Raw genomic sequence first — 26,900 nt, forward strand, 5'->3', positions numbered from 1 at the left:
ACAATAAGATCTGGGAATAAAATATCAATTCTTTTGATACATCTACATACAGAGTTAGATACTTTAAAGTGCTTCCTAGTATTTACATTACCATAATGGCAAAGTAAATAAAGCATACATCTAATGTTAACCCATCTTCACTACAATACAGACAAATGCCAGAGTCACTAAATAATACATGGTCTCTGGTAACTCTCCCAGTAATGCAAATAACTGATGGGAAATGTGAACTGTTAGCCAAGTAGGAGTGAGTTACTCAACAGCTGAATTTAGGCAATCCTTTAATGTTGGTGCAGGACTATATATTTAGAGACACAGCAAGGTGTTAAAATCTCTCTTTGGTACTACTTTAGATAAGGCAAGTTGAAGATGAGGGAAAGTAAGGTTCAAAGACCTGCATGGGTATTTTTAGTGATGCTTGACATTGTAGTAAAAAAGAGATTCCCAGCAGAGAAATAACAGCAGATTCTGGGCTGGTCTACACTGAAAACTTACATTGGCAGAGCTTTGTGTCTCAGGGGTGTGAAAAATACTCACCCCGGAGGATTGTAGCTATGCCAACCTAACCCTGGGTGTAGTAAGAGTTAGATTGACAAAAGAATGTTCCCACTGATGTAGCTACTGCTTCCCGGGCAGGTGAAAAACCTACAATAGTCATGTCAAACATGCGGGTCACATGTGGCCCGATCAAATTATTTTGCGGCCCATGATTAAAATGGAAGGAGGAGGCATTGGGTTGGGGGGCAGGGACTGGGAGTGCCTGGCTCCGGGGAAGAGGAAGGGGATTGGGTTAGAGCGGGGGGTTGGGGGTGCCTGGTTCTGTGGGAGGGGGCAGGCATTGAGTTCGAGTGGGGGGGGGGGAGCTGAAACACCTTAAACTCAAAGTCTTCATAGATGCAAATAATACAATAATTTGGTGTGTAAAATTGTTATTATATTCAAACAAGACCTTAAAAATAGAAAATATACCTAAAACATAATCCATAATAATAAATAATTATGACTTTCCAATAGAAGTACATTTTCTTTGGTGGCTGTGAAAGCTGTCCATTTTCATTTGTGCAGCCCGCAGTAGGCTTCAAGGTTGACAAGCCTGACTTACAGGACTAGGAGACCCCTTCTATCACTGTAATGAGCACCTACACTAAAGTGTTATAGCTGTGCTGATGTAGCATTTTGTGTAGACATAGCCTGAGAGAATGATGAGCCTGAACCAAGAGCCTGTTTTTAATACCTGAAGTAGTATTACTGTTGAAACTGCAGTAATAAAAGAAAAGACAAGAGTTGGGTAAAAGAGGACTTTGAAAGGATTACAAAATATGTAACTCTTCAAAAAGAGATTTCCCTGGTGAAGGAGGGTGTGCGGAAAGGAATTCTGGGAATATTTAGCATGGAAATAGGGAAAAATACTCGCTAGTAACATTACAAAGGGTGGACTGATGTTACCTGGGCTTGTAGAAGGATGAAAAGAATGGGGCTTGCAGTTAATGAGGATGATATTTTGATTTAAAAAATGTTTAGACTACTATTTAGAGTGAATATCTTTAAAATACACTGGGATAATATTTTCAAGGTGTAAGAGAAGATGAAACTGAGGTGATGACTCCTATTACCTTTCCTGTTCTGCTGGTAATGGTAAACCCTTTTATTTATGTATCTGAGCAGACTAGGAATTGAAGGAGAAATTGCCATACCAATGACAGACTTAACCCATAATTGATTCAAAGAAATACATGTATAATAGATTTTGCTTACTTGATAATAATGTTGGACTTCTCACTTAAGAAGTTTGTTCCAAACGCATTGAGCATGGCTGTAAGGCATCATTAGGCTGCTTTTGGTCCAGTGTACTACTGTCTAGGCAGGGGCTAAGTACAAAAGAAGTTTCAGAGGTGAAAGCAGTAAGTACTACTGCTTATGTGTTAAATATGTAAATGAACTGGGGAAAAAATCAGTAGTAGCATTTGGCTTGATTTTTTTTCATTTGTTTCGGAGTTGGCCTTAATAAAAATATTTTCTCTCTCTGTATTAATATTTTGGTAAGGTGCTATGCTGTTTGTAGCTGTTAATGTGCTGTCGAAAATATTTCCTCTTATTTTTATCAAAATTATTCTTCAGAGTATCCAAGATTACTTGTAAATAGTTGGCAAAGTCTTTTACCAATTACGTTTCTGTAGTAATTTGATTGTTCCCATATTCAAACAGTGACTAAAATTCATTGCTGAACAAAGTTCAGATATTTTTCATAAGTTAGGAGAGGATGGTACCAAATTAACGTTAAATACATACATGTTTTGATCTTTTAATGTTTTTAGCTCAGAAAACCACTTTTATAATTAGATATATAGTTTTTGGCTCATTCCTTTGTTTTGGCTCTTGCACCTTGCCTTTTATTTACAAAGCTGGATTAAAGCAAGGTTGCTATATTCATAGGAAGCTACCCATAAAGTTTAGAATTGCTGTGCCTGGGTAAAATGTTAATGAATGATCATTTCGTTGAGATTAAGATGAACATTCTTGGGCAATTTGTAAATGAGGGATTTCTGATCACATGTACAACAAATGTCTTGTCATTTTGGAAGGATAGTATAGAAAAAATCTTTGTCCTCATGACAACTTTCTGGCTTATTCAATTACAATTTTCAATCCTTTATCAAAAGCAAAATGCATCTTATCGTGAACTTTTTTCATGACTGCTCAGAGGAGTAGCAAATGACAGTGGTAATAGTCTTACTTTATATAGATCTTATCATCCACATTGATCAAAGAACTCTTTGCAAACAATACCAGGTTAATATATTAACTCAGTTTCTCTAGTGTGTGTGTAATAGGCATAAATGAAAAATGATAAAATAAAGGATTGTCCATAAACACAGCAATTTCAGCCCTCTTCTTCATCAGTGCAGTAGAGATGCTACAGAAATGTGGTGGCAGCTGTTTGGCAGTGTTTTGGAACACACACAGCAGTTTAGAACAGGCAGTGAAGACTAATGTATGTTAATGAAACTAGAGGGGAAATGTATATGTATCTGTTTTATCATTTCCTGTAAGAAGCATTCTGAACAGTTAGCATTGTGGTGCCATCTACTGGGAAGCCAGAAAGCAAAAGAATCCAGTTCTTGTTCCTCCTGATCAGAAGTATGTAATCATTGCTTCTGACTGCCTGGGCAGATGTTTTCAGAGAGCTATGTACAATGACACCAAGATCTTTCTTGAGTGGTAACGAACGGCCAAGTTAGATTCCATCATATTGTATGTATAGTTGGGATTATGTTTTCCAATATGCATTATTTTGTATTTATCACATTTAAATTTCATCTGCCATTTTGTTGCCCAGTCACCCAGTTTTGTGAGATCCCTTTATAACTCTTCACCATCTTCATTGCACTTAACTATATTCAGTTATTTTGTATCATCTGCAAACTTTGTCACTTCACTGTTTATCCCTTTCTCCCTAATTTTAGGGCATAAAAGGCAGTTTACATCATGTAAAATCATAACATTTGGCTTAGTTTATAGTGGGATCAACTTTCCATAGTGTTATAGCAGAACTTGGACACAGCTGGTTGCAACACCCTAATCCTGTGCCACCCAGCCCTGACAAAAATTAGAGCAGAGCTCTATCTACTCTAGCTTACATCTCTACTTGAGGGCTACATCTACATTGCGCTCTCTTGTGCAAGAACATATGTAAATGAGGCACATCATTTGCATACTTAATGAGCCACCATTTAGCACAAGGGGCTTTTGCACAAGAAGGAGCCATCTACACAGCTTCTTCTTGCACAAAAACCCCCTCTTGTGCAAGAGCAGTTCTGCTTATTTTCAGGCAGAATGGCTCTTGCGCAAGAGGGAGCAGTGTAGACTTCTTGAGCAAAAGCCCCTTGCGCAAAAATGGCAGCCCATTAAGTATGCAAATGAGGTGTGGCAATATTCATCACCATGCCTCATTTGCATATGGTCTTGTGCAAGACAGCGCAATGTAGATGTAGCCTAAGGTTTGTAAGAGGTCAGAACCTGCCCCTGTTGCACTGCTTAAATGTTGCAAAATGGATGAAGCAGGCTGGAGAATCTGGTCCAGGTGTCTTTCATAGTCAAGTTATCCTAAAATGTTACACAATTTGATGTACAGGCAGTCCCCGACTTACATGGATCCGCCTTACGTCGGATCCGCACTTACGAACGGGGCTTTCTCGCCCCGGAGCTCGCAGGCAGCGATCCGCGACCTCGACCTCCGGGGTGAGAAAAGCTGCTCCCGGTGCCCCTGGTCTGCTGGGGACCGTCTCCAGCAGACCAGCGGCACCGGGAGCAAAGCCGCAGCGGCGGTGGTCCTGCGCCAGAGCAAAGCCTCAGAGGCGCGGCACCCCGCCGCTGCGGCTTTGCTTCCTGTGTCCTTGGTCTGCTGCGGGGGGGGGGGGCGGGGGGCGGGAGGCGCAGCTAGTGTGGTCCCCCCCCCAGCAGACCAGGCTTTTGTTGTGGACCCTGGGGCACTACTGGACCAACCTGGCAGCACCCTAGCTGCTCTGCCCCAGGCGTCCTGATTCTGCCGCTGCTGGTCAGTTTCAGCAGCGGCTGAATCAGGACGCCTGGGGCAGAGCAGCTGGGGTGCTGCTGGGTGGGACCAGTAGCGCTGAGGAGCCGCGCTACTGGAGCAACCCAGCAGCACCCCAGCTGCTCTGCTCCAGGCGTCCCCAAGTCAGCCGCTGCTGAAACTGACCAGCACTGACTACAGGAAGCCCGAGGCACAGTTGCTCTGCCCCGGGCTTCCTGGAATCAGCCGCTGATCAGTTTCAGCAGCAGCTGACTTGGGGACTTGGGGTTCTTAAGTTGAATCTGTATGTAAGTCAGAACTGGCGGTCCGTTTCAGCAGCGGCTGAATCTGGACGCCAGTTCCGACTTACATACAGATTCAACTTAAGAACAAACCTACAGTCCCTATCTTGTACGTAACCCGGGGACTGCCTGTATAGGCCTTTCTTTGACAGTTGTGCATTAAATATTGTAAGAGTACTACACATTCTCTCTCTCTCTCTTTCTTCTATAAGCTGTTTGGATAGAATACGAAGTAAGAACAAACAAAGCTGGGAAACCCCCAAAATTTTACAAGTCCCTTGTTAATTATTTCTGCACCTTTACAATCTCTCAGCCATAGAAGAGATACATTTTTTTAATATATCTATGTGATGTTTTCTAATTTGTACATTATTCATGCTTAAGTTAAATAAACATTTGATTTTAAACATTCATGTCCTGCTACATATTTGAAGAAAACAAATGTAATAACATCTCTTGAGAGCTGGATTTGGTTTTTGTTTTATGTTGTGAGAAACAGAGAGTGGGTTAAATAACATTTTTTCATTGAATTTAATACTAATGAAAAGTGCATAACTGACCATTATGGAACCTGAAATTCTCTGTTTATCTGCAATGATGTGTTCATAGTGTTCAACTTCCTCCCTCTTTTCTCTCCATGTGCACTTTAACTTTAAGGAACTACCTCAAGAATAGCGAAATTCATCCATATATGCAAAGGAACAGCACAAAATCTATGCACAACTTTAAGTGATGGATAGGCGTAAGTGGTGATAGTCCTTCTGAGGTGATTCCTTATGATTCACCCACAGTGAGACAGTATTAAAGTCTACGGGTCTATTCAATCCTAGGTCTCTCTAGTGAGACTGCGAGCAAGCTGTCATTTCTGATATTTGTGTATGTTTGAAAGGGAGCGATATGGATACTTGCCCTTTAAGAACTAGACTCAGACTACCAAACAGCCAGCAATTGGTAATGACTGAGATACTGTTAGCTGTGCCAGAGTCAAAGCAGCAACCTAGAATCAAATGTTTTTATTAGATTATTAATTGCCTGAGCCATAGATTTCCCACCAAATTTAGTAATTTTTCATTGTTTTTAAAGCAGTCATGGATCACAATAGGTTCTTTCTTCAAACCATGAATAGAGTTCCCAGGTGTCCGGAATTCACCCGGACAGTCCAGTATTTTCGGCTCCTGTCTGGTAAAAAAAAATAATAATAAAAAATCAGAAAAATACCAGACACTTGAAATGCCTGGTATTTTCTGAATTTTTCCCCGGCTAGGAGGCGAAAATGCCGGGCACCTGGCAACCCTACAAACACTGAGCGCTTGGCCTCCCCCCCCCAACACCTCCATCACCCCCGATCCCAGCCCCCCATGCTTACCTGGTTCCCCAAGCACTAAATGGCTGCCAGCCAAAAAACCTAGGGGAAGCAATGCTTTCCCCTGGGTCTTAGTGCTCAACCGCTTCCCTGTTGCTATCTCTGCACTAACTCTTAAAGGGGACTTGCTGTTTATTTTAATTTTTTTTGGCTTACTTGGAGTCCTTTCGCCCCCCCAGCCCCAACAGAATTTCCCCCTCTTTTTTTTTTTTGGCGGGGGTGGGGGGTCGGTATTTTGTTTCAACCATCTGGCAACCCTAACCATGAAATATGTTAAACTAAACTTATTTTTCTGCAATCAGTTCCAAATGAGCTTTCACTGTAGGAAAAGTCTAGAACTGTTCTTTGTTGAGCAAATTGACTTATCATGTATAAGGAAATCAAGTAAAAAATCTTTGGCAAGAACAGACTAAAAAGTTAACTGCAAATATATTGTCTGAATTTTTGTGACGTGGTTTTGATTATCAGATTTAAAAGAGTAACACTATGTTGAGACAATTTTGATGGCCAAAACTATTTATGGCAATTGCTTCTTCTACCACTGTGGTGGCACCTTTGCATGTTTTTAATTTTGTTCGTTTGGCATGATCTGTTCTATGTTAATGATCACCTTGTTATGCTAGCAGTGGAAAACTTATTTTATAAATAATTCCCAATGGTAAGATGAAAGTGTTAACAGAAATACTTTAGTGGAGGTCTAAATTAACTTAAACACTTGGCGAGATCACAGGAGAGGTAAGGCTTACAATATCTTATTACCAGCACCAATAAACCCTCATTCATTTTTTTCATTTAGTATGTTAATTACATTCTTATTCTCTCTCATGCATAGACACACAACAAGGCCTCCTATTTCAGTTTGGCATTGAATACCACAATTATATTTTAGGCTTATATTTTTAGTATTATAAAATCACACACAAACAAATCAAACTAAGCCAACCCTTCTTCCCTCCCTCATTCCCAAAATAGTCTTGTTAGACTCTATTATCACAATTTAAAAAAAAAGATGTTTAAAGTTAGACTCCTAATTCCATAAGTATCTCAAAAAGTGGCCTGACTTTCAAGTATTGAGCACCTAGCAGCTCTTATTCACTGATTTCCAGTCATGTTCCTGAATCACAATGTATCCTTACTCTCTAACACAAGTGTTAACAAACAGAAGTAGAAATGTTGTTGAAAGGCATTACAAATTGTGTAGTATACATGCATTCATATGTAGTTAAACTAGGCATACACAGCCTCAACAAATCATGCAGCAGTTGGAACATTTCTGAGAATGTGTCCTCTGAATTGATACTAAGTTTACTAAACATATTGTGTTGCTACTCTGAGAAACAGAGAAATCTGTCTGACAGCAAGTGTTTCTATTTGTGGTGCACATGCCTCTGTGCACATTAAATTTATTCCACACGCAGATGGAAAAATTAGAGGGAGTATTGTGTGTACCTAGAGTGAAGATCCAGATAGTACACAAACCTTAAAATACAAAAAGTTGCACCTGTATTTACATTTAAAAATATGTAACAATGATATGCACATTTTACAAAAATACCAAAACACCTAATTAATAAAGTTTATTTACAATTTCAGACTTTATGCCAGAATAATTGAGAAGGTCAAAGTACTAGCAAACTGAAACCTGTGATTACCTTACCAGTATTTATTGGTAGGGTGAAGCAGGGAAGAGGTAATACTTCAAATCAACAGCTAAGTGCTTTTGCCTGAGTGCTATATGTTTCTGTTTCCTCTTGGGAAGAGCACAGATAGCTCTAGGAATATTATGTTTAACAGGTTAATCGCTTAAACGGGATCCCAGGGCAGAGGGCCACTCCAGTCTGTCGAGGCAGATAAACATAGCGGTGGTGACCTGCCAGGGACTAATGCTGCAGGCTGCCGTTTTTTTATTGACTACTCCTGGGTTAATTGATGACATCCCTAAGTTCCTCCCAGTTGTCATCTTTTTCCAGTCAGAGGATTACATTCCGTAGGCACTCATGACTAACTGTGACTTTGTCCTGATATTTCCACATTTCATTTTAACACTGGTTCATCATCATCTAAGCTGTACTTAAACTTATTGAACAACACCAGTTCTTCATCTGTATAAAGGAACTACTTGGGATAGAATGCAGTTCCATTAATTACAGTGGAAGAGTGGATCAATTGAATGAATTAAAATTAGTTCGTCCTTCAAAGATTGGATGAGGACTAGTAGTCATATTCTGGAAGAGAATTAGCATGACCATATATACCAAAGGAATACAATGGAATGGAATACAATATATACCATAAAATATACAGGCAGTCTCCGGGTTATGTACAAGATAGGGACTATAGCTTTGTTCTTAAGTTGAATTTGTATGTAAGTCGGAACTGGCCCCAGATTCAGCTGCTGCTGCTGAAACTGACCAGGGGCTGACTACAGGAAGCTGGAGGCAGAATTGCTCTGCCCCCAGCTTCCTGGAATCAGCCACTGATCAGTTTCAACAGCGGCTGAATCTCAAGCCTGGGACAGAACAGCTGGGCTGCCAGGTAGGTCCCTGCAGGACCCGGCAGCACCCCAGCTGCTCTACCCCAGGGTCCACAACAAAAGCCAGGTCTGCTGGGGGGGGGGGGGGGGCGCACTAGCTGCGCCCCCCCCCCCCCCCAGCAGACCAGGGGCACCGGGAGCAAAGCGGCAGCGGCAGCGGGGTGCCGCGCCTCTGAGGCTTTGCTAGAGCAAAGCCTCAGAGGCGCGGGACCCCTCCGCCTCCCCGGCTTTGCTCCCGGTGTCCCTGGTCTGCTGGAGACGGTCCCCAGCAGACCAGGGGCACCCGGAGCAGCTTTTCTCGCCCCGGAGGTTGAGGTGGCGGGACCGCTGCGCTCTGGGCTGTCCCGCTGCCTGCGAGCTCCGGGGCGAGAGAGCCCCGTTCGTAAGTGCGGATCCAACATAAGTCGGATCCGTGTAACTCGGGGACTGCCTGTATGCCATATAATACAATATATACCAAAGGAATACAATGGAATGGAAATCCATCAACCATAAGAAAACACTTTTTTCATTGTATTCTTTTGGTATATATGGTCATGCCAATTCTCTTCCAGAATATGATCTGAGGAAGTGGGTCTGGTCCACGAAAACTCATCACCTATTAAACCATCTTGTTAGTCTTTAAAGTGCTACATAGTCTGATCTTGCAAAAACAAAAGGAAAAACTAACATGGCTACCTCTCTATTACTGTGTCAGTCGGGCGTGTGATTCCTGACCATTAAAGCTGTGCCACCCAGGACCACTAGGATACATGCTGCTACACTGGAAAGCTGTGCTTTTACCAGTATAGTGTGTTTTATTTCAGTGCGGGGAGGGGAGAAGCTATACTGGCACAGCTGGGCTTTCATTGGCATAAGCTGGATCCACCTAAGAGTGCTTTGCTGGCATAGTATTCCAATATCCTTAAAACAGTAAAGCATTCCTGCTATAGATGTGGCCTTAGAGTCGCTTAAACCTAAGGGGCTGCTTTCAGCTTGCTGGCTGAATGTGGCCCCAAAGGAGCCTGCCCTGCCAGAGTTTATTGTGCTCTACCCATGGCCTGGACCCTCCTATCCATACCATATGTCAAGGGCTGCAGGTGTCATCAGAGCTGTTTGATGGAAACCTTGCTGGGGATTCCTTCCCACTTGGGAATGTCTCTCTTCCATTCCCTTAACTTCACCTGGAGAGCACAAAGGACATAGATAAAGCTGCGGGACAGAAACTGGTCACTGATGTTATAAACCAGCTTTCAAGTAGCAATTGGTTTCCTTTATCTGTTTTGGGTCCATGTGTGACTGACATAATGACCAGTGTCCTTTTTAATGAAATAAAAATGAAATAGTTACTTTTATTAAAAGGCATTTCATGGCTTGTGTTTGGCAAGAAGAGTTTCTCACTCAAGCTTTGTCTACGCTAAGGCTTTTGCCAGAAGAGGCAATGGAAATGAAGTGCTGATTAGCATTTTGTTGCGCTTCATTTGCATAATCTATTCCGAGCTGTTTTTGTGCAAAAACAAGCAGTGTGGACGTTTCCTTTTGCACAAGATCCTTATGCCTCCCTTGGGTATAGGGATCTTGCGCCAAAATGGTCACGGCCACACTGCTTGTTTTTGCGCAAAAACGGCTCGGAATAGATTATGCAAATGAAGTGTGACAAAATGCTAATTGGGGCTTCATTTGCATTGTCTCTTCCGGCAAAAGCCATAGAGTAGACATAGCCTCACAGAAAAAAGGAGCAGCTTTAAGTGGAATAGCAAAATAGCCAGGTTCTTAGGCATGCATTTAATTTTAATTGTAATTTGTCTCTTAAACTGTGTTAATTTTGCCACTGTTTCTCTATTTCAGTAACCAGGCCATATTAACTTGCATCCTTATTCTGTTCTAAATTTAGAACACATAGGTGAATAAAAATGTTGTTCATTTTCAGAATCTTTGAGGTTCTCCAAGCTTCTCTTTAATACATAGTTATAGTAGCCAGTTGCACATGGAAAGTATTGATTTTCTGCTGACTACAAAGGTACAGTTTTCTTTGTGAACAGTAATAAAGACAAATGGTAAATGTCCTAAGTTCATCCCCTCCAGAATTTCTGGTCTCTGCAAAATCCTTTTCAAATCAACACTGGTATGTGGAGGGTAATATTTTTAATACTTCAGACATCTATCTGCTGCTGCTGTGAGAATTGTAAGATTTTTTTTCTTCCATGTTCTACGAGGGAGTTTCAAGTAGTAAAGTAATAAATATATTTTTGTTTGGCTGGTGATTTGACTCAAGAAAGTATTTCAGGTAATTATTTACTGCACAGGAACTAAGTTGTGCACAGGAACTAAGTTGTGAACTTTGTAAAATGAGATTTGTAGACCAAGACTAGCAAAAAAGAGCCTCCAACAAGTTTTGAGCATATTGTTTTTAAATATTGTTTTACTTTGATTTTTTTTTAAACTTAATGTCAAGGAAAGGCCTCTCTTAGAAAGTTATGAACAGGTACAGCTACAAACCAGAAATTCAGGTAATAAAATAGAAACCAGATGAGATATGTAATATGGGGAAAGATATTTCTCTAGAGGACTAAAATGATGTAATCTCCTTTGATTGTATTAAATGTTATAAAAGAAATCTGCATATTGAATAGATTTTACATAACTGGTCATTTAAAAAAGGGAAATTCCTAATTTATAAATGGATTCGAAATCATAGAGTGCAGTAAACTTAGCACATTTTCAAACATTTCCATGCCAACATTCTGAGGGTTCTAAGACAAAAGTTAGTCATTCTCTCTCCCTCTCCCCACCCCCCCCCCCCTTCTCAGTATGTCTCTTTCTTCCATCCATCCATCCAGGCTGAAGTAGTGACTCTGAAGAATAGGTCAGGGCTAAGGACCACCTTTGGTTTTTACCTCCTCCTTGTTCTGTAATTTGGGTATTATTCTTCTCTCATCTTACAAATGTTCATATTTTCATTCTCTCTTCCTATATCCACATCTGGAAGACCTGGAAAAGAGCTTCATGTAATCAGGTTCTCTGTTTATATTGCATGGCTGTAAAATTGTGCTGAAGCATTCCAGACTCTCTTCCCTGGTCCACTAGATCAATGGAATTTTTCATTTTGCATATTTTGTAATACGTACACACACAAAATATTAGATGAAAGTTTGTCTTCAGCCATACTAAACCGAGGTGTGACTTCAAGTTATATAATGAAAGTAGAGTTAGCCCTGTTCGGCACTTAGAGAAGAGCTACAAATCAAACTTAGGATGCCGCAAAAAGTGCTATTAGTGAATCAGTAGTTGATACTTTCCTTTGTGATTACTGAATCAATGCACCAACATGGTCTGAGGGAACATTGTGTTGCTGAAGCTGTAATTTTTGGGATAAGATGTTAAACTGAAAACCTGATCTTTCATAAACTAAAAAGAGAGGTTTGAATCATATTGTGTTTAAGTATTTACATGAGACTTAGGATATCTGGATTCAATCCTCAGTTTTGCTATAGTTTCACTATGTGAACCTCACTAATTCAGTCTCCCTGTGTATGGTTCAATAAAATGAGAATGGAAAATATTATTTTGTTTCACAGGACATTTGTGAGACACTGAGTTACTATGAGGACATAATAACCACGTATCTACCTACCTATCCAAATCCCATGGCACTTCTTACAAAAAGTAAAATTGGCTAAATTCCAGCTTTGATTTATTGTATTCATCTACCTAAAATTCCTCCTTTAATTTGTTAGAGAATTATTCCTCATTCCTCCTTCTAAAATGTATTATTGCTATTGGAAAACACAATATTGTTGTTTGTACTCTCCCAACAGGATTTTAATACTGAGCTTTACATGCTGAACTAATTAGTTCTAACTATATTTGTATTGAATAAAAAATTGTCTTGTATAACTTGCAGTATTCTATAAACTAAAGCTAAATTATTGTTTGACAATTATGTATGTAAAACCAATCAGTAAACCATTTGTAGACATGGATATCTAGTTTTTAATCTTTGTTCTCAAACTCTGTTTCCTGCCTTTTTATTTTGTTTGTATTTTATCATTCTTGGTACATATTCTTTATTCCGCTGTACTCAATGATTTTTTACTATTCTCAGTATAATTCAAATTTTTTAAAAGAGTTAATTTGGAGGATACATGATAGGCTACCAGGAGAAATGTTCACATCTGGCATTATCAAAGGTTTTGTGATCTGTGGGAGGTCTAATTCTTCCATGGATGGATCAACAAAGAAGATCATAGTATTTATCCCTCTGCCTTTATGAAAATTTATTTCTTGAACATAGAAAAAAAATCCACTACCTTATTTTAATCTTCTGCTTTTCATTTCAAGTGGTATTATTAATTCTTATGCTTTAGTTTGTGCCTACTACTTTAAAGCATAGTGCATTCTGCGCATTTCAACCAGTGAAGTGGCTTTATTTAACAAAATACTAATCTTCTTCATGGCTGACATTTTTGCATGTTTTGAGAACTGATGAGTGATCATTTCAATACTGCAACCATAAATGAGTCTGTCCTGCCCATTATGGAATGCTTGTATTGTTTGGTATGTTCATTAGTAGCCTCTTGCACTCCTCAGAGTCAACTCCTGATGTTTTGTTTCCATTAGTAGTAATAATTTGACTATCTATATAACTATAAAATATCTGAATGATAGTCATTTCTGAACAATGTTGTTTACAATGCAAGAGGCTTATAATACTGCGCCATTAAATGACTTTCATTAGGACTCTACTTTCACATTACTCTGAATTATGAACACAATATCAGAAATATATAGTACAATGATAATTGAAATCAGTGATATTTGTCAATTGCCTATAAACATTAAAAGGTTCAGTGAAAACAATGTACATTCTTTTAAGTTACCTATAAAGAGAGTTGTATTCTTCTTGATGCATGCATATAACATCAACTATTGTCCTTTTACTTAGCATTTATTAGTTCTATTCATGTTCAAAGCATTTTACACATATTTAGTCATTGACCTACTCTGTGCTTGATTTTCAGGTTCTAATTTTCATAGGTATTGGAGTGAAGTTGCTATGTGTACCAATGATCTCAGTTTTAGAAATGATACAGATGAGTGATGGAATAAAATAACAGCAAAAACATTTCAACAATCTTGTTCCTGTACATCTATGTCTGTAATTATTAAAGTTAATAGTTCAGTTAATTAGTATATTAGAACATATGCCGTCTTGGGGTAAGAGAGTAAAGAAAAGATAGATTGATTGAATTTATGCAATTGGATATGTTATCAATCCCAAAAAGAAGTGATCAACATCAGTGCTAGGGGTGTGCTACCAGTGGGTAATTATGAGTCACTGATGTGGCTGTGAAAAAAGCTAATACAATCCTAGGATACCTCAGGCAAGGTTTATCCAATAAAGACAGAAAAGTGTGTTAGTACCATTACTAGAAGACCTCAGGGCAGGAGTGGTGCTGCACACCCTGGCTGCCAACTTCTCTCTGGAGTGTATGGGGGGAACATACCCCAGCTAATGGCTTCATTGTGGGCCCTGCCCGGGAGTAGGAGGGGGGCCATGCAAGCCTCCCACTGATGCTCCCCAAATCCGGTCCAGGGACAGAGGGGCCACACAGGCTTCCTGCTGGCACTTTCTAGGCCCAGCCCAGAGTCGGTGGGGGGCCGTGCAGCAGATGGCAGCTGCTCCCCGGGGCAGGCCAGGCTGTTGGGTGCTGCCAGCTAGTGGCTTCTCACTGAGGCACTTGTTGCCCCCCGTGATCATTCCACAGTGTAACTGTTCCTCCTATCAGACCATTCCTTTTCCATTTGACGAGAAACTATCAAATTCCATGCACATCCCATTGTCCTAGCACAACCAAACTCTGCCCTTGTTTTAAGTTTCAGTAAAAGGAAACTTCAACCAAATTTGGTTGTCCTAGTTCTTATTGTTTAGGAGGAGTTCTTGAACAAATGGACTCATGGACAAACACAGGCGCACATTTCTAAAATATATAAATAGATATGAGGCATTGGTGAAATATCATCTGTAATACTGTGTGCCATTCTGATCTCCCATATTCAAGAAAGATGAATTCAAATTGGGACAGATGCAGAGAAAGGCTGCTAGATATGATCAGAGGAATGGAAAACCTATATTATGAAAAAGTACTCAATCAGCTCGACATGTTGAGCCTAGCCAAACAGGGGCTGATGCTTGCTGTCTCTAAATACATCAGAGAAATAAATACCAAGGAGGGAGAAGAGATATTTAAGTTAAATGCTGGTGTTGATATTAGAACAAATGGATATAAATTGGTCATCAAAATATCTATGATGAAAGTAATCAGAGGTTACTAACGATCAAAGTTCTGTGGGGAACAGTCTTCTGTGGGGATCAGTGGAATCAAAAAACCTAATTCGCTTTCAGACTGAACTTGAGAAGTTTATGAAGGGAATGATAGGATGAGACTTCCTCCAATGATATACCGTTGGTCTGTGACTGCTAATAACAAATATCCCCAACAGCCCTTCATGGAGCAATAGTTGGGGAGAGCTCTGAATGACTAAAGAGAATTCTTTTTCAGGTTCTTTCTAGCTTTTGGGTCTTAACAAAAAGCTTAGGGTCCAGCTAACCTCCATATTTGGGGTTGTAAAAGAATTTTCCCACAGGTCAGATTGGCAGAGACCCTGTGGGATTTTCACTTTCCCCTGGAGCATGGGGCACAAATCAGTTGCAAATTTACACTAAACTAAATGATGGATTCTCTGTAACTTGAAAATCTTTACAATTTAAATCATGCAGTAACTCAGCCAGGAGTCTATTAAAGGAATGGGTGGACAAGGTTCTGTGGCCTACAATGTGTAGAAGGTCAGACTATATGGTCATAATGGTCCCTTCTGGCCTTAAATTCTGTGAGTTAATTAGGAATATGAACAAACTTATAGTTTAATTATTTTCTAGTCCCTAGTATCACGGATCCTGCCAAAGAACAACAGGGCTATGTCTACACTGGCGGCTTCTTGCGCAAGACCTTCTTGCGCAAGACCATCTTGCGCAAGGGTTCTTGTGCAAGAAGTCTTGTGCAAGAAAACGTCCACACTGCCATGTGCTAGATGTGCTTTTGCACAAGAGCATCCATGGCAGTGTGGACGCTCTCTTGCGCAAAAAAGCTCTGATGGCCATTTTAGCCATAGGGCTTTCTTGCACAAGAAATCCCTGCTGAGCGTCCACATTGCCCTCTTGTGCAAGAGCTCCTGTGCAAGAGGGCTTTCCCCTGTTAAAAAAGAGGGTAGCTCTTGCGCAAGAAGCCCTCTCTTACCACACCGTACTGTAAATCTTCTTGCGCAAGAGCGGATGGGCAGTGTGGACACTCTGCGGATTCTTGCCCAAGAACAGCTATTCTTGTGCAAGAACCCACCAGTGTAGACATAGCCCAGGAGGAGACGTATTTAAATCCCATGTTGCCAACCCTAACTATTCTGAAATTAAAAAACAGCAAATAGTCTAGTAGCACCTTAAAGGCTAACAAAACATGTAGATGGTATCATGAGATTTTGTGCGCAAAATCCACTTCTTCAGATGACCGGAGTATAAGAAGTCTAGATTCAAGAATAAATAGGGAAAGAAAAAAAAGGGAGAGGGGAGGAAGAAAAAGAGACAGTGAGTAGATAGTTCAAATAGCTACAATAGGCTGTTAAAAAGCATTAGAACCTCGATTGTTTGGTAGGTTGCTTGGTTAAGTCATTAAAAGGTGGAAGATAGTGTGTGAACCACCCTGTATCCTGGTTCAGACCATTTTCATAAGAATTAAACTTGTGAATGAAGTTAAGTTCCAGTCCTTCTCTGTGTATTTGGCTTGTGGAATTGGTCTGAAACAAAATGGTGACTTGAAGATCCCTTAATGAGTGTCCAGGAAGATTAAAGTGTCCTTCAACAGATTTTTGTGTGTTGCCTTTTCGGATATCTGATTTGTGTCCATTAATTCTTTCCCATAGAGACTAGTTTGGCCAATATACATTGCAGTGGGGCATTGCTAGCATTTGATGGCATAGATCACATTAGTGGATGTGCAGTTAAATGAGCCTCTGATTTGATGGCTGATGTCATTGGGTCCAGTGATGAAATTGCTGGTATAGATGTGTGGGCAGAGTTGGCACCGAGGCTGATTGCAGGGGTGGGTTCCTGGATAATTATGATGGAAGTGGCTACTGGAAAGAATTTGTTTGAGGCTAGGGGATTGTCTGTAAGCAAGAATTGGCCTTTCTCCCAAGGCCTTTGAGAGTGAGGGGTCATTTTCCAGGATAGGTTGTAGATTGTTGATAAAGCATTGGAAGGGTTTAAGTTGTGGACTATAAGTAGAATTCTGTTGTTTTCTCTTCTGGTCCTGTCTTGAAGTAGTTCATGTCTGGGTACTTTTTGGCTCTGTCAATCTGTTTTTTCACTTCTCTGGGTGGGTATTTCAGTTTTAAGATTGCTCTATGTAGATCCTGTAAGTCAGTGGTCTCCAATCTTTTTACACCCAAAATCACTTTTTAAATCTCAGAACAGGTGAAGATCTACCGCCCCGCCCCTTCCTGGAAGCCCCGCCCTCTATTCTCCTCCTGTCCATCACTTGCTATCCCCAGCCCTTACTTACACACTCTGATAAAAAATTTATTTTTAAATTATGCGATATATAAAATTAAAATCACGTGTGTATAGTTATGAAATAAATGGTCTGTTTTTTATTTATGCTATTTAAATCTAAAATGAAGCATTTATAATTATACATTTTGTGGGGACAGAGTTCTGCGGCTAGGGGCAGGGGAGAGGGAACAGGGTGCTGGGAGGGCAGAGGACAGGGTTCTGCAGCTGGGGACAGGGTGCCAGTGGGGACAGAGTTTGGGGAGTGGGGATGGGAATGGGGACAGAGTTCTGTAGCTGGGGAGTTCTGTAGCACCTCCCTCCCCCGCCGCGGTGCAGGGAAACCCCACGCGTATCTGCCCCGGGGCCAACCCTCCCCCCTCCTGCAGCGGGGCCAAACCCCCACGGGCACCCGTCCTGGGGCCAAACCCCTCTCCCACGGCATGGCCTGGCCAAGCCAGCCCCCTCCTCTCCCACAGTGTGGCCAAACCCCACAGGTGCCTGCCCTGGGACCAAACCCCCCTCCCACCATGTGGACAACCCCCCACGGGAACCTCCCCAGGCCAAACCCCGTGGCCGACCCCCGCTCCTGCTGCGCAGGGAAATCCCTGCGCTCAACTCACCCCTCCTAGGGAAGCCGCTGAACTCCTCTTCTGGAGCCGACGTCCCCTCCCCCAGCACATGACAGAGCTGTGGGAGGGGAGCAATCTGTGCACTTCCGGAGCCCCCGGAAGTGACGCGGGCTTCACCCAGGACTTCCGTCCACCCCGCGGGATGGCATCACTACACTAGAGGTAGGTAGTGGGGTTTCTCGGGTGTGGGGGGAAAATGGGAGGTGAGGGTGCCGGAACGCCTCACGATCGACAGGTTAGTGACCATGGCTGTAGGTGTTTGTCTCTGTCTGTGGGATTGGAGCAAATATGGTTGTATCTCAGGGCTTAGCTGTATACAGTAGATTGGGAAATGTCTGACATGAAAGCTAGAGGTATGAAGGTAAGTGTAGCAGTTGGTAGGCTTCCGGAATAGGGTGGTGGAAATCTGTTCATCATTTAATAGTACTGTAGTGTCAAGGAAGTGGATTTTTTATGTGGACTGATCCAGGCTGAGGTTGATGATGGGGTGAAGTTGTTGAAATCTCTGTGAAATTCTTCAAGGGTCTCTTTCCCATGGGTCCATATGATGAAGATTTCATCGATGTAGAGTAAGGGCCTTAGGGGGCGAGAGCTGAGGAAAAGTTGTTCAAGGTCAGCCATAAAGACTTGGGCATATTGTGGGGCCATGCGGGTGCCCATGGCTGTGCCACTGAATTGAAGATACAAATTGTCACGGAATTGGAAGTAGTTGTAGGTGAGCACAAAGTCACAGAGCTCTGTAATCAGTTGTGCAGTGCTATCATCGGGGATGGTGTTCCTGATAGCCTGTAATCCATCTTCATATGGAAAGTTGGTGTAAAGAGCTTCAACGTTCATGGTGGACAGGATAGTATTTTCAGGTAGATTACTGATTTTTGTAGTTTCCTCCGGAAGTTGGTGGTGTCTCGAAGGTAGCTAAGAGTGCTGGTAGCATAGGGTCTGAGGAGAAAGTTGATATAGCCAGATAATCCTGTTGTAAGTGTGCCAATGCTTGGGATGATGGGTTGTCCGGGATTTCCAGGTTTGTTTATCTTGGGTAGCAGATAGAAAACTCCTGGTCGGAGATGAGGGGGGTGTTAGTATAAATTTGATCCTGAGCAGCATCAGGGAGCTTCATGAGCAGCCGTTTCAGGGTTTTCTTGGTATTCTTTAGTGGGATCACAAGAGAGGCTTGTGGAATTTAGTTTTGGTGAGTTGTCTGGTTGCCTCCTGTTCATAATCTGTTCTGTTCATGATGGCTACAACGCCCCTTTTGTCAGCCTCTTTGATTATGATGTTAGAAGTATTTTTTTTAGGCTGTGTATAGTATTGCGTTCTTCATGACTGAGTTTATATGTTGTTTGCTGACAATATCAGCTCAAGCACGTTTATGGAAGCAGTCGATGTCGAAATCAAGACTCTCATTACGACCATTAGTAGGGGTCCACATAGAAGCCTTCCTCTTGTGGGATTGGTGGGGGGAGAGGGGGGAAGCAGCAAGGTCAGTGTGTTGTACATGGGTGTGTTGGAAATATTCCTTTAGGCAGAGGTGGTGAAAATAGGCTTCCAGATCGCCACAGAACTTAATCATATTCTTGGGGTAGTGGGGCAGAAGGAGAGTCCTCAAGATAGGAATGAGTAAGACTCAAAATATTCATAAAAATTGGTTTTAAAATATTGATTTTTTTAAATGGCTTTTGTGTTGTTATTTTTAGTTGAAAAATTCACTCTCTAAATGAACAAGTGTGCATATGCACATTCTCCCACCCCTCTACATATACCCCTCTTCCTTCTGTCTGCTCACTGGGTCTCTGTTTAACTTCTTCTAAAATCCTAAAATGGAGAAGTTGCTGTTCTGTTATCTTTCATCCCTTTCCTATATCCCTGTTCTCTCCCTTCACAGAGCATTGGGTAAGTATGTGCTAGGTCAATCCATTGGCTATTGGCCAAAGGATATGGGACACAACCTGATGCTTTGAATGTCCCTAAAACATTCTGCCTGAATGACAGGAGAATGGATCAATTAATACCTTAATTGCCCTTTTCTGTTCACCCTCTGAAGTACTTGGCACCAACCACTATAGAAAGACAGAGTTCTAGGCTAGAAGGACCATTGATCTGACCCAGTATGGCCATTCCTATGGTTTTACATTACCAGTCTCTTGCCTGTTTTAGTAGCTTTGCCCTATATCATTCCCCTTCTCCCTTCCTTTTTCTGTCAGTTCCCTATGCCCACAGTAGCTTGTAAATATGTGAAAAATCAGCTATAAAATAAGTGAAAAATACACAATAGAGATCCAGCCTGCAGCTCAGAGGGAGTTGCTTCCAATGTTTTGTCTTTTTCTGTCTGCATTTTTGTTCATTTTTAATCTCAACAATCCTTCATCAGGTTAAATGAATCCTCAGAAAGAGGAAGTCAGTGCTAGTCTGTAAGTGTGACTAACTTTCTGGGTAGCTGTGATTACATCATTCCACCTTCCTTTGTCCTCATAAAAAGGTGTCTTGGAGAATAGCATTACTTTCAAAGTAAGTTTTTTGCATGAACAGCTTTTCTCTGGTGAATGTAAATTGACTCGTGTTAAAATCTGTTTTACAACATGCTCTAGTCAGGGAATGTGTCTGCACTAGGATTTCTCCTCCTTATTCCCAAAGTTGCTACCAGTATAGTGTAGCTTACTGCTGATAGCAACAATGGGGGCTGAGTTGTAGACAAGGCTTTAGGAAGTTGCTGGCATTTAAACCGATCTCATCAAGAGCAAGAAAACACAGTGATTAAAACATAATTTGCATGAGCTGGAAAACTAGAGGAGAAATGTAGCGTAGACAAGAGCTTGTGGGTGCAGTTTACAGCATGATGATTCATCCATTTCTTATTCGTCCAGGGAAATGATATTAACATCCTGCTAGCAATACCTGTATTTAATTCTGGCTAGATATGCCTTAAACTTTTATGTAAATGTGGCCTGAATTTTCTTGCTTTGTTGTTTTGTCTATATTTGTGACCTGATTTTTTTTTTTGTATGGTGGTTTGGTTGAAAAGCATACCACTAACATGCTGTGAGTACTGAGATCTAAGGTGTCATTTGATGTAATTTAAAACATTGCAGCATTTTGTTACTCTTAACATACAGTCACAGACAATAGTATGATAACCTTGTCTGAAAACAAAGGCCATGTTTGTATACTTGGATCCATAATATGAATGTTACTATCTGCACAATAGTAATTTTTAATCTTAAGTATGTTAAGTGTTTCATGTGCTATTTCGAAATAAGAGCTTAACCCCCACAGTTGGCTAAGTATTTCTTTCTTATTACTTGTGACTGTACATTTGCATCTTTGTATGCATAGGAGAGCTCATTTGCCACTATTAATGCAGAATGTTGATTGTTCTCCATTTATACAGAGTTTGCCTTTCGTGTAGTAAATGCACCCATGGCCTTGGATTTAGCATTTGGCATACTATGTGAACTGCTTCAGCAGTGGAATCAAACTAGTGCTGGTGTCCGAGTTTTACTGGAGTGGCTGCTGGGAGAGGATGATATAAAAAAAGATTTGGAGACAACAACACTGGTAATTCTAGTAACTACTTAATTTCTGACATTGGAACATACTTAACTTTAGAGTGAAACATTCACAGTGACAACAGTCTGTTTAAAATAAATAGTCTAATCTTGAAATTCTCATATAAGTAGTCCCATTGATGTCAACACTAAAACTCTTTTTAAAACAAGTATAATGAGCTTCATGGGTTATTGTAACATATCAGTTGCCATCCAACTGATTTTCAGAGATGCTGATCATGTGTACACTGATTTAAGTTAATAACTGTTTATAGATAGATGCTCAGCATCCCTGAAGTCTCAGCCCTTACTCCTGCTACTCTCCGTTTGTTTCTTGCAAGTTTTTCCAGGGTTTTCAAAATTGTGTTATATTCTTGAATAAACACTCAAAGTGTTATGCACATTAATCATCCTCACTCATTTAAACCATTGACTTCAGTAGGACTATTTGCATAAACAAAAGTTTGCAGGATTGAGCCTATCGAACTTAATATTGCATGGTGTTAGGTGCTAACTTGCTTTTGAAAGGCCATGAAATATTAATATAATACAGGCAGTCCCCGGGTTACATGGATCCAACTTACATCGGATCCCTACTTACAAACGGGATGAGGCAACCCCGCACTAGCTGCTTCCCCCCAGCAGACCAGGGAGACGCGAAGCTAGCGCCCCCCTTCTCCCCCCCTCCAGCAGACCAGGGAGACGTGGAGCGGCTTTTCTCAGCAGACACCTCAGCTTGAGAATAAAGGACTGAGGGAACTGAGGTGTGGGAGAATAAAACTGAGCTCTGGAGAAATGTTTGGCTAGAGTTTCCCCTACAACATGTACCAGTTCCGACTTACATACAAATTCAACTTAAGAACAAACCTACAGTCCCTATCTTGTACGTAACCCGGGGACTGCCTGTACTGTAAAGTAAACTGGTAGTAGTGGCAACAGCTATATTTTTGAAACATTGGCTGATAACTGACATGATAAAAAATGACCATTCAAATGTCTTATTAAACGTTTTTTAAGTATTTGGTTTAGGTATGTCTTTTTGATATTCTACTAGGCTACGTCTACACTGGCCCCTTTTCCGGAAGGGGCATGTAAATTTCACCTATCGTAGTAGGGAAATCCGCGGGGGATTTAAATATCCCCCGCGGCATTTAAATAAAAATGTCCGCCGCTTTTTTCCGGCTTTTAAAAAAGCCGGAAAAGAGCGTCTACACTGGCCCCGATCCTCCGGAAAAAGCGCCCTTTTCCGGAGGCTCTTATTCCTACTTCAAAGTAGGAATAAGAGCCTCTGGAAAAGGGCGCTTTTTCCGGAGGATCGGGGCCAGTGTAGACGCTCTTTTCCGGCTTTTTTAAAAGCCGGAAAAAAGCGGCGGACATTTTTATTTAAATGCCGCGGGGGATATTTAAATCCCCCGCGGATTTCCCTACTACGATAGGTGAAATTTACATGCCCCTTCCGGAAAAGGGGCCAGTGTAGACGAGCCCCTACTGTTTCTTTGACTGATGTAATTTTCCTTTTTTATTTAATCCACTTCAAAGTTCCATGATATCCCCAATTACCATGCTGATTAAAGAGGCCACTGTATAGTATAAGACAACATCACAGTGGAAGGCAAGCTAATTGGGCACTCCCTGACATGGACATATTATTTAGGCTTTTTTCACTTCACTATTTCAAAAATAAAAGTTGTCATTAAAAATGTGATTTCTGGAGATAAAATGTCATTAACATACTAGGAAACTTTGTTTTGTTTTGTGCTTTCCAAATCTTTGAATAAACTGAAGATTTGTATCTGAATTCTTACCCTCACAGAATAGAAAAGAAATAATATTTAGTAATAATGTATATCAGCAATATTTCCCCTTTAATGTTGTTTAATATTGGATTATTTGCACATTATCATCAAATCACTGATCACTGTTGTTTTTCTTTTCATTGAGATGGAAGATGACAACCTCTTTAATAAAGGAGAAGTGAATTTTTGGGGAGAGACACTGACTAATGTCAGACAGCTTAGTAAACATCTGTTGTTGCTCATACCAGCCACTCGCTTAAGTTCGCCAGATCACGGAGAATTCCATCAGTTGGCAAGAAGAGCATCTGATCAAGCACAGCTTGTTGCACAGCTTCTTAAAGAACTACCTCCAACTCCAGAATTTTCCAAAACACTGGAATTCTCAAGATTAGCAATTCAGAATGAAAGAATATCCACTTGCCTTAAGATATTAACCTTGCTTGAATTTGATGATGCTTGCAAGAACAAAGAAAATCCTGAAAAATGAAACACGTCATTTTGTCCTGTGCTGATTGTACAAATTGTACTACATTGTGAAGAAAGAGTTAAATTTTCTCTTCAGTTGGGAAGAGATATATCTGTTTTCTGACTTTAGTAAACTTTTTTTATAGTACGTGCTAAAAACATATTTTTCATGAGTACGCTGACTCTGTTAGACTTGCTGTGGGAAAATATTTTTAAATGCATTTATTAATTTCATTCATTCAGACCATAATAGTTTATTGCAGCTACTATTGGAAGCAAAGCAGCTAATCTTAATATTTTCCATTTATCCAAGTGCAGGCCACCTGCAGATCTGGTGTGTTGTATCCCACAAACTATTTCTCCTCTACTCCAATGCCATAATTCTTGATTCAGTTTTTCCTTTTTTGTCAGCATGTTTCATGCATTCAGAATATTAACCTAATAGTCTTTTAATTTTTTGAAAAACTGTTCCTGAAAAAAAATTGGTTTCCTTTCCTTGCCTATGCCAAGCTTGAATCGGATGGTTTAACTTCATTCCATTTTTAACCAGAGTTAAGTATAGGGCCTTTATTTTAAAAAATTATGCAGATACAAATAGCTGCAATATTGCTACCAATTGCCATATTGCTCCTTTTCCTGCAGAGTATATATGTATCAGAGTGCTAACATTATTGTCTTCAAATCAGAGGCTGAGTTTGAAGCCTTTCCAGAATGAAGACTACTGTGTTCAAATAAAACATGCTTTTCATTTATAGAAAATGAAAGCATGTGAGGACATATTTGCTCACTTAAGCCTGCTCTACACTACGACGGAAGGTCAAAATAAGATATGCAACTCCAGCTACATTAATGACGTAGCTGGCGTCGATGTATCTTAAATTGCGTTTTTGTGCCATCCACACAACGGAAGGTTGACAGGAACAGACACTCCCATTAGCTTCCCTTATTCTTCATGAGGAGCAAGAGTGCCCTCTGAGTTTGATTTAAAGGGTCTTTATTAGACCCTCTAAATCAAACCCCCAAAGATCAACCACAGAAGCATCAATCTTCCATGGAGCAAAGACGTGGCCTTAGTGTATGCCTTACTCTGTAAGAAAGATATAGTAAAGATAGTAGAATCAGGCCTTTACAAAATAGCACAAACCTGATAGCAACCTTCTGGTGACGATCAGAATAATTTTGACATGGCTATCTGTTTTAGGAGATTTTATATATAACAGTGTTTTGTCTCAAATCATCAAAGGAGATCTGGTGTTCTCTTATTTTAACTATTTGTATTGTTAACAAATGCATTTTAATACTTGCTTTGTGGATTTCTTTCTGAATTCTTGAATTTAGTTTCAAGGTTCAAATAAACAAGTTCAAATAAATAATTAAAAAGACTCATTGCATTATTTAATCAAGAGCTAACATCTGTATAGTGTGCATGTAGTAACCAAAACAAAGATAGAACTTGCTCTAGACTAATTTTTAAATTATCACTGTAAAATGGAGGGATTATGGTCAAATAGTGATTCTTTATTTGTACTTTCACCCTTCACCTCTTTGAGTAAATGGACATCTTACTGAAAAGTAATGACTAATGTAACACAAGATTTAATAAAAATTTTTTTTATGAAACTCAGTATTTCAGATGCTTTAAGTTACATTTTAGTTATCCCAGTAGATGGCACTATAATACAACATTGTTAGACTAGTGAAACAGTGATAGTGTTCACAGGGATTTATAGCTTACTCTTCAATTTAAACCTGAAACCCAGTTCAATTAGTGTAAAATGAATTGCTTTACCATGTCTTAGTTGTATTGTTGTTTTTTTATATTGCTGTTATAACTATAATGGGCTGCTAAACTGGACTGAAAAATATTTTGAAAAAATGCTTTAGACTGTCACAATTAAAGCTAAATTAGAGCTAAATGCAGAAGAGAGCAGTTTGACGTGGTTTATTTTCAAAATTGAATATTATTTCAGTGACTTTTTATCAACGATTTTCTATATCCTGAATTTTAATGATTCAGCATTTTTCATGTAAATAACTTATAATAAAAAAGGAACATGAGATTTCAGTGAGGTAAAACAAAACTTGATTTACAATGAAAGGACAGTTCACAGATATTTCATGTATTCATAAACAAATACCAACAGAATCCAATTATTCATAATAAATATTTATAATGAAAAAGCAATTTTCTGGTCATTAGATGAACAGCATACATTTTGTCTTAACTATTTGTAAATACACTTGTTTCAACACTACAACAGTTAGCAACTGCCACTTTACACACCTTCACAATTTTTATTCCACATCTGGTAATTCTTTTGATGGTATAATACCAAGAAAAAATAATCCCTCTGAATTTCAAAACTCCTTCACTATTGCTTTTCTTGTGTTGGTAGGTTGAATGGTATGAAAATGAGTAAGAATTTTAACAGCACAGTAGTATATTCAGAAGATTTATAACAGAATGTAAGTAATCTTGTAAAATCTCAAAAACATAGTTAATCAGTGAACAAAATTACTTTAAATCTTAATCTTTCTTATCGATGTTTTTAAAAGTGTAACTTTAAGTAATATCTCTTAGTTTATAGAGAGCAAATAATTTTACATCATCTTGCATACATTTCACCACATATTGCTGGTGACTTGGGTTATTGTATAACTACTAAAAACCTTGGGTTACTGTATAACTACTATCAGAAACCTTTAAACCTTAAACAGCAGGTGCAGAATAGGATTAGCAAAGTCTAGTAGAGACAACTTATCTGTGACTGAAAGATCTGTGATGTATTTGATCTAAGCTAATGTATCAATGTAATTGTTGTTCAGGGACTGATTATACCCTACTTCTTTCTTGATTATCTTAATAAACTATGTATTTACTTAGATTGGTAACTAAAGCACAGGATCTGCCCCCAAGCTAGTGTTTTCAAATCTTATTATATGGTTTAGTTTTTGGATGGGTGGGGGGGGAGGGAAGAGGTAAGTTTGAACTAACTACATTAGCATGAAACCAAATGAACAGAGGCTGCAAAGGAGAAAAATTAAAGTTATTGAAAATAAGGCCAGTTTAAAATTGTTCCCTATTTCAGAAACTGAGTCTCTTTATTTGGTAAGTCCCTCAACCTGTAATGTTTTTCCAGGACTGCAGGGAAAAA

The 26,900-nt window shown here is 40.0% G+C and overlaps 1 protein-coding gene across 2 annotated transcripts in view; it reads left to right on the plus strand.

Moving 5' to 3' along the window:
• The window catches only part of THADA (THADA armadillo repeat containing), a 308,025-nt gene extending 282,900 nt beyond the window's left edge, over positions 1 to 25,125 (plus strand). For both annotated transcript variants that reach the window (XM_075925431.1, XM_075925430.1), the window contains 2 exons: positions 21,328 to 21,494; positions 23,426 to 25,125. In XM_075925431.1, coding sequence (XP_075781546.1) covers positions 21,328 to 21,494; positions 23,426 to 23,767 — 509 coding nt within the window. In that variant the 3' untranslated portion in view covers positions 23,768 to 25,125. The remainder of the gene's footprint in view (positions 1 to 21,327; positions 21,495 to 23,425) is intronic.
• Positions 25,126 to 26,900: the final 1,775 nt, after the last annotated feature.

Source organism: Pelodiscus sinensis, chromosome 3, assembly GCF_049634645.1.
Source record: "Pelodiscus sinensis isolate JC-2024 chromosome 3, ASM4963464v1, whole genome shotgun sequence".
NCBI lineage: Eukaryota > Metazoa > Chordata > Testudines > Trionychidae > Pelodiscus > Pelodiscus sinensis.